The sequence below is a fragment of the Oryzias latipes genome, chromosome 8 (genome assembly GCF_002234675.1).
Source record: "Oryzias latipes chromosome 8, ASM223467v1".
Taxonomy (NCBI): Eukaryota; Metazoa; Chordata; class Actinopteri; order Beloniformes; family Adrianichthyidae; genus Oryzias; species Oryzias latipes.
The window spans coordinates 17,098,894-17,114,450 of NC_019866.2; the positions used below are offsets into that span (position 1 = coordinate 17,098,894).

Below are 15,557 nucleotides of genomic sequence, written 5' to 3' on the forward strand. Positions count from 1 at the left end.
AAATTCTATTGGCTAAAAATATAACCCCATATTTGTAAAACAAATAAAAAATAAACTTCATATGCAGGCTCAAAATTAACCCCTAAATCCCCAGTTAAATGTCAAAAAAACATTGGGAAAACGTTTAGGCTGCCACAAACGATTATTAAATTTAAGACCAATCTCAAATTATTTGCCCCATTAGCATCTTTTGGCAGCAGCAGCATGCTGTGTAACCATCACAGCTTTTTTAACATTATGAACTAGTATACAACAGCAAAACACAACACAACCTTTGTGTTACAGCAGAGCAGACAGACACATGAATCATAACTAATGTTACAAGTTAAGGCAGAGCAAATTTTTAAGAATAAAATCTAAAAAAAAAAATGACGCTATTTGCAACATTTGGGCCTACTTCAGTGTTGGTCATCGACCAAAATAAAGTTTTCATCGGCAACGTTGTTGTAGGGCAGGTAGCATTAGAATTTAGAAAAGACATGCATCAAGCTGTGAGGACTTACCCTTTTCTTTATCTCTTTTCTCCTCTTCTTCTTCTTTTCTTTTCTTTCTAAATTGGGCACCAGATGGCTTTGACCTTTTTTTCTCCATATTTTAGATGTTTTTGGCGTTTGTTTGGCATAAATGTCCTCACGTCACGAAGAAGACATCAAGTCCGTCGACTGAACCAACTGTCACCTTAGTGACAGCATTGTTTTGTGTTGCCATTTTTTCATTTGGGCATTTAACACAAAATTAACCCAAAAAAAGCAGAATATATTTTCTATACCTTTATTAAAGTGTAGGTTATAGAATGTCACCTTATGACTGACTTATAAAAAGGTTTTATGAAGTAGATTCAAACCCCCGCCCTTGTCCCCACCTAGCCACTTAATTTGGAAGCGTCCCACAATTGAACTGATTCCCCGCAGCCCCCCCCCCCCTTTTCTTCACACATTTCCAGCAGGAGCGCGTGCAGCTATAGCCAGGGGCGCTGATTCGCTACATGACGGCGCAGTCGCAGTTTTTACTTTTATTTTCTTCATCAAGCCCGCGACCGTCGCCTCCCCTGAAAGATGAGCCCGCCAGGTTTTGGGCATGCGCAAACGCGGTGGCGCTCCGTGCTCCCCCCGCGCCCCCTCCCTTCTTCTTCACACACATTTGTGTCTACTTCTCAAAGACAGGAGAGCGCACAGCTGCGGGGCGAGGGCGGCGGCGCGGCCAGGTTCAGGCTGTTACAAACTCACAAACTGTGACATAAGTAAACCAATAGTGGTGCATATAATATTTTACAAGGGCTGAGCCGCCGGTGCCGCCCCCCTTCAGTTTTCCGCCCCAGGCCACCGCCCGGACGGCCCGTGCCTAGAACCGCTACTGGAGCTTGCACCTGCTTGGCCTGGATAAGACGCCTCCTTTTAGAGACGTGCGCAGGATTTTAGAGGGGGAGGGGCTCAAAGTCGGAAGAGGGCAACAAAATCACTTTTCTTTTTTTGTTTTAAGTGAAACGGATGTCAAGTAAAATTTTAAAATAAACTACTAATAGATAACTACTCAGCTATGAGACCTGTGTAGGTGAAGGTGATACAATTGTCATTTTTCAGATAAAGAGATTATTGTCAGCATGAGTTAATTCACTTCATCATAACAATAAAACACTGGAGGCTATTTATTTAGGCATTGTGCTGTAGGCATAATCAACATGAATCACGTTTAATACAGATGGTAATATTTTAAAGACAGAAATCCTACAACTGTTATCCCTAGAATGATGAAAATATAGATAATATGTCATTATATTATTATCATAGCGTTGCTGTGAGAATTCTGCATTTTAGTTTGGTCTTTCAGTAGTGAGTTTGGTCATATTAAAACCCCTGTCAGTCACTCAAGGTTCATGTTAATTATCCACAGCTGTCTTCATATCTGTCTCGTAGGTGTATTAAAGTGTCCGGTTTTCAGTTTTCTGTTTGTCAGATCATCTGCTTTATCCCCTTTTTGTTTCTCCACAGGTTTTGTCCTGTTTAAGTTTATTCATTAAATGTTTATGTTTCTGCAACCAAGCCCAGTTTCCTGCATTTTGGCTCCTACACCTTTAGTTCCTGACAGTTATGTCCAATGTGACTCTTGGTCTATGTTGGGATTCACAGCTAAATTCTCATTTGCATCTGATCCTCTAGACACAGGATTTTGTTGTGATTAGAAAGATTTAAATACAAAAGGTTGTGAAACTGAATGATACAGAGTTTAAAGAAGGCAATTCTAATCAGAAAATGTTACATTAAACAGATTGATTTAGTTTCAGACCTATAATGAGGAAGCTAAGACTCACCAAAAAAATTCTGTTCTTTTATTTTGAAAATTCCCCCATTGTCTTATTTTGTACTTAGCCAACTTCCTGTCCCTGTAGGATCTGCTCTGTGTTGATTTGATGCACCATGCTCAGACATCTGACAAAAGTAAAGAGTGACCTCTTGACTAATATAGTGTTTTTCTGAAATATTATTAATAAATAAAGCTCGTTGAATCAGTGGACGGCAACTAGTTAGTTAGATCATAACTAACAGGTTCAAGTTGCTTCACTGTCTCATGTCTTCAGTTCTCAGTGGGAGTCTATTTTCTCTCACTGTCCCTGGCTGCCCCTGACTCTCTCAAAGAGAGTGTCAGGGACCTGAGTCCAAGCGGAGCCGCAAAGACAAAAGCGGCAGCTAAAAGAACCCCTGGGTTACAAGAAAATTGGTTCAATAGAATACCGGGGGGGTTTGTAGACACATTTTTTTCTTGTATCTTTAACAGAAAATTAGTGATATAAAAAAAAAAACAACAACAAAAAACAGAGGTCACTAGGGGCACTTTTCATAAGAGGCAAAAAGGGATGGTGCTCAAGCACCCCTAGGGTCCTACATGCCTGTTTCGTTTGATAGATGATGAATGATGATAAGTACTAGTGCCGTGGCAGAAATTTTAATTCATCTGCTGTAAATCAAAGTATTGGTCATATCTGTCTCCATGTTTTTGAATGATTTATCGTCATAGTTGGTTTGTGTTTATTCACATCTATGATTTAATGGAAACAGTATAATTGCAGTGTTATTGCAAATAGTGTTTTTTAACATTTCTTACATTTCAATAAAGTTTTGCACATATGTGTAATTAAAATGCAGTTTATGAGGAGATAAGATTAATGGATTGCAGCAGCCACTGTGTGGGGCAAGTTTGGGTGTGCTAGAAATTTGGGGTGTCATATCCCTCCAAGCCCCTAAAATGAATAGAAAACCATCATATTAGTTCATCTATCCATATATCTTTATTCTCCTTTGAACTCTTTGATGTCATAAGTTTTATGTTAAATGCTCTTCTTGACACTTCCCACTGCATTTACCAGGGTTGGGACAGGCAAAAGCAGGACACTGGCTTGTGCCCTGCTGAGGCTGGATTTTTTTACTTCATATGTTTTCAATCTGTCCGTCCATCCAGACGTTTTTTTTTCTTATTGTATCATATTTATTTATATTTTTGGGGACGTTTAGGTGTGTGTGCGTGTGTGTGCGTGTGTGTGTGTGTGTGTGGGGGGGGGGGATTTTTATTTCTTTAGTTAATTGTAGATTTTTGTGGCCTATTACGGTTGGGGGGCAGTCATGGCATTTAGAGGGAGCACAACCCCCCTCTAGCCCATGCCTATATCCGGCCTGGGTTTTTCCCAAAATAAATATAGATATTTAGTCTTTTTCTGCACTTCCTAGTGCTGTCTGTAAGGCATAGCAAAAGGTGGGCACACCAGTAGAAGCAAGAGCTGCAGACCATTGTTTGATGGTTTTAAGTAGGCAGTGGAATTGAAGAGAGGCTGAGAAAAATGCTGTCCAAACCCAGGATTAAAAGCTGCCAACTAGGAGTCATACAAAAATCAATCAACGACTCATGCAACTTCAGACAGTTCTCCTGCAGTTTAACTTTGCTTGCCCTATTTATTATTAGTTGTGTTAGACGTATGACTTGTGGTCTGTGACAAGCTTTTTTAATTTGTGAATGGCTTCATGATCTGACCTAGTAGGGGGACTAATGGAATGGTCCAACTGGCTGTCGGTTCACATAAAACATCTGATCTATCTGGGTCAGTAAGCAGACTGAAAAAGAACAATGGGACGCTGACAGATTTTACACCTGTAAGAGATAATCTATTTCCAGCTACAATATGAAAATGAGCTGGTCTAAGTGTGTGTGTGTGTGTTGACGCATGCATGTGTGCATATGCGTGTATCCCAATCTTTCTTTCAGCATTTTGACAAGGTGTAGTTGACTGTATTTGGAAACTCAATGAAGCTGTGGAAAACCACCCTTGAAGCCAATGGCAAGGTAATTGCACAAGTGTCCATCAAATGTGGGATATACCAAGGTGATGCACTGCTGTTCTGCAAAGGTCTGAACCCCCTCAGCCAAATAATCAACAAGACTGGCTATGAATACCGACTCAGAAATGGGGCCAACATCAGTCACCTCCTCTGTATGGATGACATAAAGCTATATGCTAAGAGAGAGCGTGACATTGACTCCCTGATCCACACCACCGGGATCTATTGTACTGACATTGGGATGTCAATCGGGCTCGAGAAATGCAGCCGGATGGTGACAAGGAGAGGCAAAGTAGTCCACACAGGAGGGGTCTCACTCCCAGAAGGAACAATAGCAGACATTGAGGACAGTTACAATTACCTTGGAATTCCGCAGGCAAATGGCAACCTGGAGCAGGCAACAAGGAAAGCTGCAACAGCTAAATACCTCCAACGATTAAGGCAAGTCCTGAGAAGCCAGCTCAATGGCAAGGATAAGAACTGGGCAATAAACAGCTACACGCTGCCAGTTATCAGATACCCTGCAGGAATAATAAGATGGCCAAAGGAATAGATACAGACAACGGATGTTAAGACACGAAAGCTCCTCACCATGCATGGAGGGTTCCATCCCAAATCCAGCACCCTGAGACTGTATGCTAGCCACAAGGAAGGAGGCCGAGGACTAGCATAGAAGCCACTATCCAGAATGAAACATCCAAGATGCATGAGTACATTAAGCTCAAGGCCCCAACTGACAGTGTGCTCAGTGAATGTCTCAGAAAATGGAGAGCAGAGGATACAGTAGTGGAGGACAGATCCTCATGAGAGGACAAACCCCTGCATGGGATGTACCACCGGACCATAACTGAAGTGGCTGATATCAAGAAGTCCTACCAATCGCTAGAAAGGGCTGCCCTACAGGACAGCACGGAAGCACTCATCCTGGCAGTTTAGGAACAAGCCTTGACCACCAGAGCGATAGAGGCTCAGATCTACCACACCAGACAAGACCCAAGGTGTAGGCTGTTCAAAGAGGTGCCTGAAACAATCCACCACATAACTGCAGGGTGTAAGATGCTGGCAGGTAAAGCATACATGGAGCGCCACAATCAAGTGGCTGGAATAAGATACAGGAACATGTGTGCAGAATATGGACTGGAAACCCCAAGGTCAAAATGGGAAACATTTCCGAAGGTGGTAGAGAATGAGAGGTCAAATATCCTGTGGGACTTCCAGATCCAGACTGACAGGATGGTAATGGCGAACCAACCAGACAATGTAGTGGTGGACAAAGAACAGAGGAAAGCCGTTGTGGTGGATGTGGCAGTGCCACGCCATGGAAACATCAGGAAGAAGGAACATGAGAAACTGGAGAAATACCATGGACTCAGAGAAGAACTGGAGAAATCCTGGAAAGTGAAGGTGACGGTTGAGCCTTTGGTAATTGGCGCACGGGGCAGTAACCCCCAAGCTGGAGGAATGGCTACAACAGATACCTGGAAAGACTTCAGATCTCTCAGTCCAGAGAAGCGCAGTGCTAGGAACAGCTACGATACTGCCCAGGACCCTCAAGCTCGTAGGTCTCTGGTAGAGGACCCGAGCTTGTACCCCCCCTTCCGCAGATGGTTACTCACTACTCACTACGTCTTGAATCTCATCAAGAGAATGCCAAGAGTGTGCAAAGCAGTAATAGAAGCAAAAGGTGCCTATTTTGAAAAATCTAGAATATGACATATTTTCAGTTGTTTCACACTTTTTTGTTTTGTATATAAATCCACGTGTTTATTCATAGTTTTGATGTCTTCAATGTGAATCTGCAATTTTCATAGTCATGAAAATAAAGAAAATTCTTTGAATGAGAAGGTGTGTCCAAACTTTTGGTCTGTACAACATATATATATATATATATATATACATATATATATATATATATATATATATATATATATATATATATATATATATATATATGTGGGTGTGTGTGTGTTTGGATCTATTGTACATGTGAAAATCCAGACGTTTGTTATTACAAAGCCATACACGAATAACATACATTTCTAGTAGTCTTTGTAGTTTGCAGCCACACTGTGGGTTAATTGTTATTATCTCTGTTTTCTCCACAGGGGTTTTGGCAAGCAGGGCTTCCAGTGTCAAGGTACATCAAATATAAGCACACTCTTACACAAGTTGCTGGTGCGGCATATTATGTATTACCTTTTCTTTCTTGTGAAACCTTCAGTGGCTATTCTTATTGTCTTGTCGTCTCCAGTCTGTTTTTGTCATTTTAACTTTTCATTTTTATCATGAACACAGAACATTGAAAGTTTATAGAAAAATAAAATTTAGAGCAGGGGTGCCCAAATCCAGACCTCGAGGGCTGGCTTCCTCCTAGTTTTCCAGAAACCCTGTCTTATCTGGTGTCAATTACCTGGATCATGTGTGTTTAGCCAATAATGACCATCAATGGCAGGATGATGGGGAAAAAATGTAAGACACTGTGACGGTGTGGGATTTTTGGTGATGAACCAGCAGGGGCCGCGGTGTAACGGTTAAGGACCGGCGGCCGTGTCGCAAATGAATGCAATTACCACGCAGTATTCTTTATTAACAAATAACAGTAACAACTGACTATCTAACAAATGAACTAACTATATAGGTGTTGTAGAACGACTATGTGTATGTGTGTGTTATGATGTTTTGATTAACATATGAAACTTAAGGCCTCAATAGATGTGTTCCTTAGGGTTGGGCGATGTACCTTAAATTGGCAGTTGACGATGTTTGCAGTAAACCATCGGGAGGGGGGGGGCTTAATTTTTCGTTATTATATAATTATTATCCGTTATTTTATTTTATTACTTTTTTATTTTATTTCTCAACTAATGACTCATCCGTGATGATCCAGTATAATCTGAGGGAAGTGAATAGAAAAGAAGTAGTCCGCTCCTGCACTTAATTAGTCAGGTGGAGCGAGCGACCGTGTCTCTAGCAGAGCAGACAGACTTACAGCTGTGTTTGAGGGGAAGGGAGGATGCTTTGTTACGTGTGGGAGACTTAGGATTGTGATCCGTCCCGCAGCTCTACGTGAACGAGCTACCAAAGTGTGTGTCCGGGCAGAGTTCCGACCTCCAGCACACAGCGGCTTTGGGGCGGTGTAAGCTTCAAAGCAGAAATGTCGCTCAGTCCTTAGAAACCGTTCAAGCAATCACATATATTTGTGTTTCCAGTCGTGTTCCGACAAAATAAAGGCTGCTGTTATTCCCACATATTTACGTGCAACCGAGATGCAGGTTGCAGAATTTTCCGCGTGGATTTATGTTCACCCAAAGCTAGTGTTGTTAGCCCGTGTTAGTATACTGCTACGCGGGCTTCTTTCCGGCTCCGTTCTTCAACAGAAAAAGAACTGACCACACGGATAAAAATTCAAATGATGAGCGAACAGGTGCTTCATAATAACCATAACAATAATAAAAGCACGTTTAGAAGATCATCTTGTATATAACCGAGCTGACATATCTATGTATGTAGCCCCTCAGCTGAACTAATTTCTTCTTCCTGTATTTTAAACACTACTGCGGATGTGCGAATGATTTCTTCCGACCGAAAGTGTGACCCATGTGAACGTTTTTTATAATCTAAAAAAGTTTTTCTGGGCCCTTGTACACGGTTGAATTCTAATCCGACCATTGATCCGATCAAGATATTTCGCTATTTCGAGCCTTGGGGGGGGGGTTTAAGCCTTGGGGGGGGGGGTTTACTAGGCAGTGACCCCCCCCCCCCTCCTGTGGTTGCCGTATGGAGTGGGCCCCCCCTCTTTCGGTTTTATTTGCACCTTAGACATGTAGGGCCCTTGGTAGGGGGGGTGCTTGGACATCACTGCCAGCAAGCAGCGGATGTCCTCCTAGCACCCTACCCGCCAATTTTAACCGCACCTTAGACATTTAGGGCCCCTTGGTGGGGAGGGTGAGGGGACGTCACTGTGAGTAATCAGGAGACGTCCCCTTAGTGCCCTACCCGCCAATTTTAACCGCACCCCCCTTAGTACACACACCCCTCCCCCCTCAATATATACATCCCAACATAAACACACACACATGCACACACACACTCTCTCAAACACACATACACGCACACACATTTTGCAAGGAAGGTGGGACCTAGGACCATCTGTCCCCTGCCTCTTCCCTGGTGGGGGGTACGGGCCCCTTTGCAACGGCGGCTGTGTCCCCGGGGTGCTGGCTTCCTGGGCCCGGCGGTGCTCTCTCCGCGCGGTGGGGGGGTTCACATTACATCTGAGCCGGGGGTGTTTGTGTCCCTGGGGGGTGGGTTCTGGTCCTTGCTCCTGAGTGCTGGGCCCCGCCAAATTTCCAACTGTGGCCGAGCCTGGTCGGGCCATATTTACAACACCCCTTGTGGGCCCTCTTTTTTCCCCGGGGTTCCCCCCTCCTGGGCGGGGGCGGCGGGCCCCTGCCTCGCTCCTCCCTGGACCAACCGTTGGCCGGGCGGATGGCTGCCTGGAGTGCGGAGTGGGTCTCCCTTGGGGGGTCCTGGCCCGTACCTGGGGTTGGGGCGGGGGGATGCCCGGAACTCCTGGGTGGTGGTGGGGTGCTCGTCTGGGGCTGTGGGCGTCCTTCTCCGGTGGGGCCCTGCGTTGGGTTCTCCCGGCGCGGCGGGGGGGCTGCTCTCCTGGTTGGGCTGGGGTGGCGCCCTCTTTCCCTCCGTGCCTCCCTGCTCTCTGGCTCTGGGGGCCTTGCGGCGGCCCTGCTGGCCCTGGCCTGGGTGGCGGGCTTGGTCGCCCGGGCGGCGGTTGTTCCCTGCCGGTTCCCGTGTGGTGTTGGGGGGAATCCGGCTGCCGCTGCTGGTGCGGTGGGGGTCTTGGGGTGGGGATGGCTGGGCACTCTCCCTCCTTCTTTTCACGTTCCACCATCCATTTTAGAAGAACATAAACACTCACCTGGGCACAGGTGTCAGCTCAACAGACTGAATGACTGAAATATTTCACACTAGTTGGTTTTAAGGCATAAGTATGCGTGTGAACACTATCTGTTTTGTGTACATGTCGACAGGTGGACATTTTTGCAACTAACAGGTGTGTTTATAACATTTGAGTGTGTGTGTGGACAGGCTCCGCCCTTTTTGTTTTTTTTGTTTATTTTTTACATTTGAACCTTACCATAATGATTAACAACCAGTAAACTTGTTGCTTTATGCTGCTTCATGGTCTTATCCCCCTTCCCCTCCTATTATCACCCCCTACCCCCCCTCTCTCTAACGTCCCTCTTTCTTCTTCCCCTCTTTCCTTTTCCGTCCGGTCCAACACCAAAGATTTTCAGACATGTTTGAAATTAATAAAGTTTGGCCTCAATTACAAAAGGGGTTTATTCAGACATACCTTTGGTTTGTCTGAAGATTAATAACCCCTCTTGTTAAAGTAAAATATGTCCAACCCAAGAGGCCCTCAGCTCTCATCTGTCTGCCTAGCTGTTGGACAGGACAAGTTAAAAAAAAAAAAAAAAAAAAAAAAAAAAAAAAAAAACAAGATATTTCGCTCATGTAACGGCGGCTTATGGTGTCGACTCGCAGCGTGGCGGGGACGGGGTATCACGATGGTGTCTCTCCATCGTGAGGTCAGTCACCCATCACGATGGACGATGGTATCGTCCCTCGGCACAACCCTAGTGTTCCTGTAACTGTCAGGCTCAAGTCATTGTGTCAACTGATTGACACTGATCAGACAATGTCAAGACTTTTTGCACTTTTTGTGCTGTACTTGCTCCCACTGCACTCAAAAAATGCCACACTGTTGCAAGAACTTCTTTTTTAAAGGGGGTACTGCCTAATAAAAATACGTATCAAAGTAAAACAAAAAACAAAAAAATAATGAAAAAGTAAACCAGCAAGTCACTTATATATAAAAGGACATTTGTTTACAAACAGACCAGAGTGCAGGGCCCTGTTCCAGAAAGCAGGTTATGTGAGCAGGTTTAGTTGAAGATTAGTTGGTTTCAGAGAAGTGACGAAGCATGGCATGCCCGTTTAAAGTTGATTTAGTGGATGAAGAAGCTCAGATAATACTTTCTTTCCGCTTTGAGAGGGTGATAAGACCACATATCGTTGTTTTGAAGATAAACTTTTTTAATTTGATCTAACTTAATTATTTGCTTCGGTGAAAATAAATCATTTTTTTGAGTCCAGTCAAATTAAAAATAACACATAATTATCAGACATTATTGTTATTGTGCTTTCATTCAAATTAATCCAATTAAGTAGATGTAACTTTAGTGCTGCTGTTATAATGGCACTGCAAGGAATTGTGGGATACCATTTCCTTTGCCTGGACAAATTGAGGTTTAAATGTGGGTTTTTGTCCAAATGTGTTTTGTTGTCTAGCTGTTTTACTCTGTTTTGCTTAGTTATTTTATCCTGTTATGTTTAATTCTTTTTGCACAAAGAGTGCAGAAAGAATTAAACATAACAGGATAATTCTTTCTGCACAATGAGTGAGAGGGTGGGAGAGGATAATCACCAAACCCCTTGTGCTGAATAATGTTGCAAAAGCTGAAGATAAATTCAAAGTCATGATATCTGAATGCAGGCTTCTTAGTTCAAATCCACACTGTGTCATTAATTTTAATATAATAAAAATGAGAATAAATGCGGGCTCGAACTTAGACATATGAGAGTTGAAGAAATACAATAAATTAAGATGGATAAACATTAAATTGAATTGGAGTAATTTGACATTTAGTTAGATAAATATGTACATTTGAGTTGTATAAACAATTGTTAAGTTGAAAAGACATAAGAAATGAGGTTGAATAAACTTAACTCAATTACTTGTTACCAATTGAAGTAATTCATTTCAGTTGGATATACATAATATATTAAGGGTGTAATGTTATGCTAAATTCTCTATACGGTTCGGTTCAGAATTTCATAAGGCTCGGTTCGGTACATTTTGATACGCTACTGCTGTTTAACAAATCTGCCCGATATGAACTGCTATTTTTTGAACTATTATTTTATTGTCATTTATTGTGGGTTTTTGTGTTTGTTTTGCTGCCGAACACCTACATTTCTCCCTTGGGAGATTAATAAAGTTTTTATTTATCTTCTTCTTCTACGTTATTATTATTCTTCCGACAAAAGAGTTGCCTTTTTGAGGCCATTAACATACCCTAAAGCTCACCAAATTTTGCACACGCGTCAGGGGTCGCGAAAAATTTCGTATTTTATGGGAGACCATCATGGGTGCACAAAAACAGCTCGATAGTGCCATCTACAAAGATTGTTTTCGTGAGCCCCATCATATGCTTTAATGTACAAGCTTGATTTTAACAAGGAATGTTCATCAGATGAAAACCTACAAAAAAGTCCCACGGTACCAAGCTGTCACTCGCACAGGAAGTCTGCTACAATTTGTCATTTTTGCTGTATTTTGGTCATTTGCAGGCTTCGTACTGGAACTAACTTTCCCTAAAGATTTGTGAATAATGACTCCAAACTGACCGTGGCGGCGCGTTGAACTTTGAAGTTGTTTCGAATAATAGAAATAATAAGAAAAACAGCCATTACTCAGCCATGCGTAATCTAATCTGATCCAAAATTGATGTGCATGATTGTAGTCTGACTCTGAACACATCTGCAGTGGAAAAATCCGGAACAAGTGTAGCGCCACCTGCTGGCAACAGGAAATGACTTGTTTTACTTGCATCACTGCTCCAAGTGGGATTTTCAACTTTCAACGCGGGGGTGTGGCCGTGACAGAGCGGCAGAGTTGGGCGTCTCGCCATGCACATGTAAGTTGCTCTCACGTGGATATTCTTGTCCGATCTCACTGAAATTAAATAGATTTAACGAAGCTTCCATTCTGAACCCATGGATATGACAATTTTGGACGAGCTCCATAGCGCCACCTAGATATTGAAAAACACAGTTTTTGTCGCATTCTGCCCCATCTTTTCTCTGTGCTTCATCCGATGTGCATAAAATCAAAACTGGAGATACTCAGAAAGGTCTTCTCTCATAATCTGCAGTTTTATGTGTGTGCAACTGACGGTGCCTGCGTAAGCCACTGCCAAAAAGGAAGTGGTTGATTATGTGCACCCAAATTTCATAAAAAATCAGCCGTTTGTCTCAGGAAGCTAGGATTTCAGAAATAGATGCCTCTTATAAACCCTACCTTTGATACGCTGCACTATAGGGCTACGAGATACTTCATCACGTGATTTTGCTTATGAAATTTTGGACTGAACCAATATTTTTATCATAACTTCTGTTTAGGTTATCAGCACCAAACCTTCCCAAGTTATAGGCATTTATGTGCTACTGCTTCCTAAACATTTTCAGAGTTTAAAAAGTTACAAGTGAATTTTGAGTCATTTTTACATCCAAAAAGTCAGAAAAGGTGTTTTTAAGGCAAAACTACGAACACCTATTTTTTTTCATTAATGATCATTCATATATCAACACAAACATTTTAAAAAAAGGGTTAGGGATCTGTGTCCTACTGCCTTCCATATTTTTTTCTGAATTTTAGGTGGAACAGATGAATTTTAAGGATATTTGTACATCACAAAATCTCTGCTGAATCCGTCTGGACTCCAAACAAATATTTGTTATCATAACTTATTTTTCAACTATCGACACCAAACTTCACAAACAGCTGTACGTGTCTGAATGGTCCCAGAATATTTTCACAATTTTAAAACGAACTGGTTAATTTTAAGAATTTTCTTCCTCTTACATGCAAAAGTCTCTCGAAGCCAGGCCTGCTGCAGGGGTCAGGTTGCAAAGGTTTAAAAAATGATGTGTATATATGTAGCACCTTTAAACACCAAACAAATAAAAAATGCTTCCCAATAAAAGCACAATATTCTTGCTATCATACATTAAAAAACCACCCCCTTTATAAATGACATTAAAAGTATATTACCTTACTAGGAGAAACCACGTTGTAATGATCGCAAGCCACAGAACGTTTTTTTACCAGGGGCCATGGTAAAGTGCAATACACTGAGGTTGAATCAGATAGAGGGGAAACAACAGAACTAGTCGGGATTCATTTGTAATTCAATTTATTTATAGAGATTAGTTCGCCCAACTGTTCAAACATAAGTGACATCTGAACCCTGCTTTATTTGTGATCAGCCACGTACGGTGGCGCAGAAGGGTCACAACACAACACATTAACTTTACACACAACACATTAACTTTACACGCAACACATTAACTTTACACACAAAACATTAACTTAACACACCACACATTAACTCACAACACAACACATTAACTCACAACACAACACAATAACTCACAACACAACACATTAACTCACAACACAACACATTAACTCACAACACAATAACTCACAACACAACACATTAACTCACAACACAACACATTAACTCACAACACAACACAATAACTCACAACACAACACATTAACTCACAACACAACACATTAACTCATGGCCCTGAAGGGTCACAACACAACACATTAACTTACCTCACAACACTTTAACTCACAACGGAAGTGCTTTTATTCTGAAATGTCCACTGGGCTGAGCGGCTAACTACTCAACAGAAGGTAATGTCACAGTAAGCTGTGGAGGGAGCACGTTATTGCTACAAGAGAAGCTAGCAGCAGTGTTGCCAGAAACTTTCTCTTTATTAGGATTCTCCTTACACACACAATATGAACGCACACTCCTCACTCCCACCCCTCTCTGTCGCTGCAGGCGCGTTCCTCTCCTTTCTTCCGCTCCCTCCCCTCACACATGCACGTGCGGTCCCCAACACCCGCGCGTGCGCGCGCGCACACACACATGAATGAATGAAAGAAGGCCGGTCCGCTGAAGAAATATTCAATACTGTCCTCCTTTTATTAGTTCAGGAGAAAGAAGAATACACAGCTTTCGTTGAGTTTTTCCCCCTACTGGACTGATTTAGCACCCGATCCGATGATTTTTCAAAATAAAAGATAGTTCAGACTAATAATAAAAGGATTGATAAACACAGACACCGATCCATGTAGTGATCAGACCACCAAACTTTAGCTGGTATCTCCTCCTACACGCAGCCGCAGTGTCAGGCTTTAAAGAACACAATTTCTAAGAGGCGATGCGTTGCACCCCCCTAACAACAGGTTAGATGACAGAGCCCGTTAAGCGTCTCTGCCTGGTGCGTTTACTGAGCTTCAGTATATAGAAGTTCACAGCCACACGGCCTAACGTAGTCCGCTATTATATATTCATGAGGGGGGAAAAAAACCCAGAACCGATCCTAAAACCGCCCAAATCATGAAAACCCGACCAAAAACATTTTTACCCTCAAATTTAGAACCAAAACCGCCCAATCTGGCAACACTGCTGCCATCTTCTCTTGTAGAAAATTCATGCTCCCTCCACAGCTCACTGTAACATTACTTTCTGTTAGGTGGTTAGCCGCTCAGCCCAGTGGACATTTCAGAAAAAAAGCACTTCAATTGCTGCTTTACTTCCGTTGTGAGTTAAAGTGTTGTGAGGTAAGTTAATGTGTTGTGTTGTGAGTTAATGTGTTGTGTTGTGAGTTAATGTGTTGTGTTGTGAGTTATTGTGTTGTGAGTTAATGTGTTGTGTTGTGAGTTAATGTGTTGTGTTGTGAGTTATTGTGTTGTGTTGTGAGTTAATATGTTGTGTTGTGACCCTTCTGGGCCATGAGTTAATGTGTTGTGTTGTGAGTTAATGTGTTGTGTTGTGAGTTAATGTGTTGTGTTGTGAGTTATTGTGTTGTGTTGTGAGTTAATGTGTTGTGTTGTGAGTTAATGTGTTGTGAGTTAATGTGTTGTGTTGTGAGTTATTGTGTTGTGTTGTGAGTTAATGTGTTGTGTTGTGAGTTAATGTGTTGTGTTGTGAGTTAATCTGTTGTGTTGTGAGTTATTGTGTTGTGTTGTGAGTTAATGTGTTGTGTGTTAAGTTAATGTGTTGTGTGTAAAATTAATCTGTTGTGTGTAAAGTTAATGTGTGTGTTAAGTTAATGTGTTGTGTGTTAAGTTAATGTGTTGTGTGTAAAGTTAATGTGTTGTGTTGTGACCCTTCTGGGCCACCGTAGCCACGTGATCTGTTGTAGTTGACATACGCCCCGAAACATTGTGCCGAACCACTCTGCTTGACAACGGTGAAACAAGCACAGAAGCATCCGTGTCAAAAGGGTTATCCCTAGTGAACACCGTGGGCTAAATGTGCGTTCAGCGTGTTCTTGAATGTGCCT

At 42.3% G+C, this 15,557-nt stretch overlaps 1 protein-coding gene across 2 annotated transcripts in view; it reads left to right on the top strand.

Annotated features, from left to right (window-relative positions):
- Positions 1–15,557, top strand: part of prkcb (protein kinase C beta) — a 301,159-nt gene that overhangs the window by 2,038 nt on the left and 283,564 nt on the right. For both annotated transcript variants that reach the window (XM_023957696.1, XM_023957697.1), the window contains exon 2: positions 6,431–6,462. In XM_023957696.1, coding sequence (XP_023813464.1) covers positions 6,431–6,462 — 32 coding nt within the window. The remainder of the gene's footprint in view (positions 1–6,430; positions 6,463–15,557) is intronic.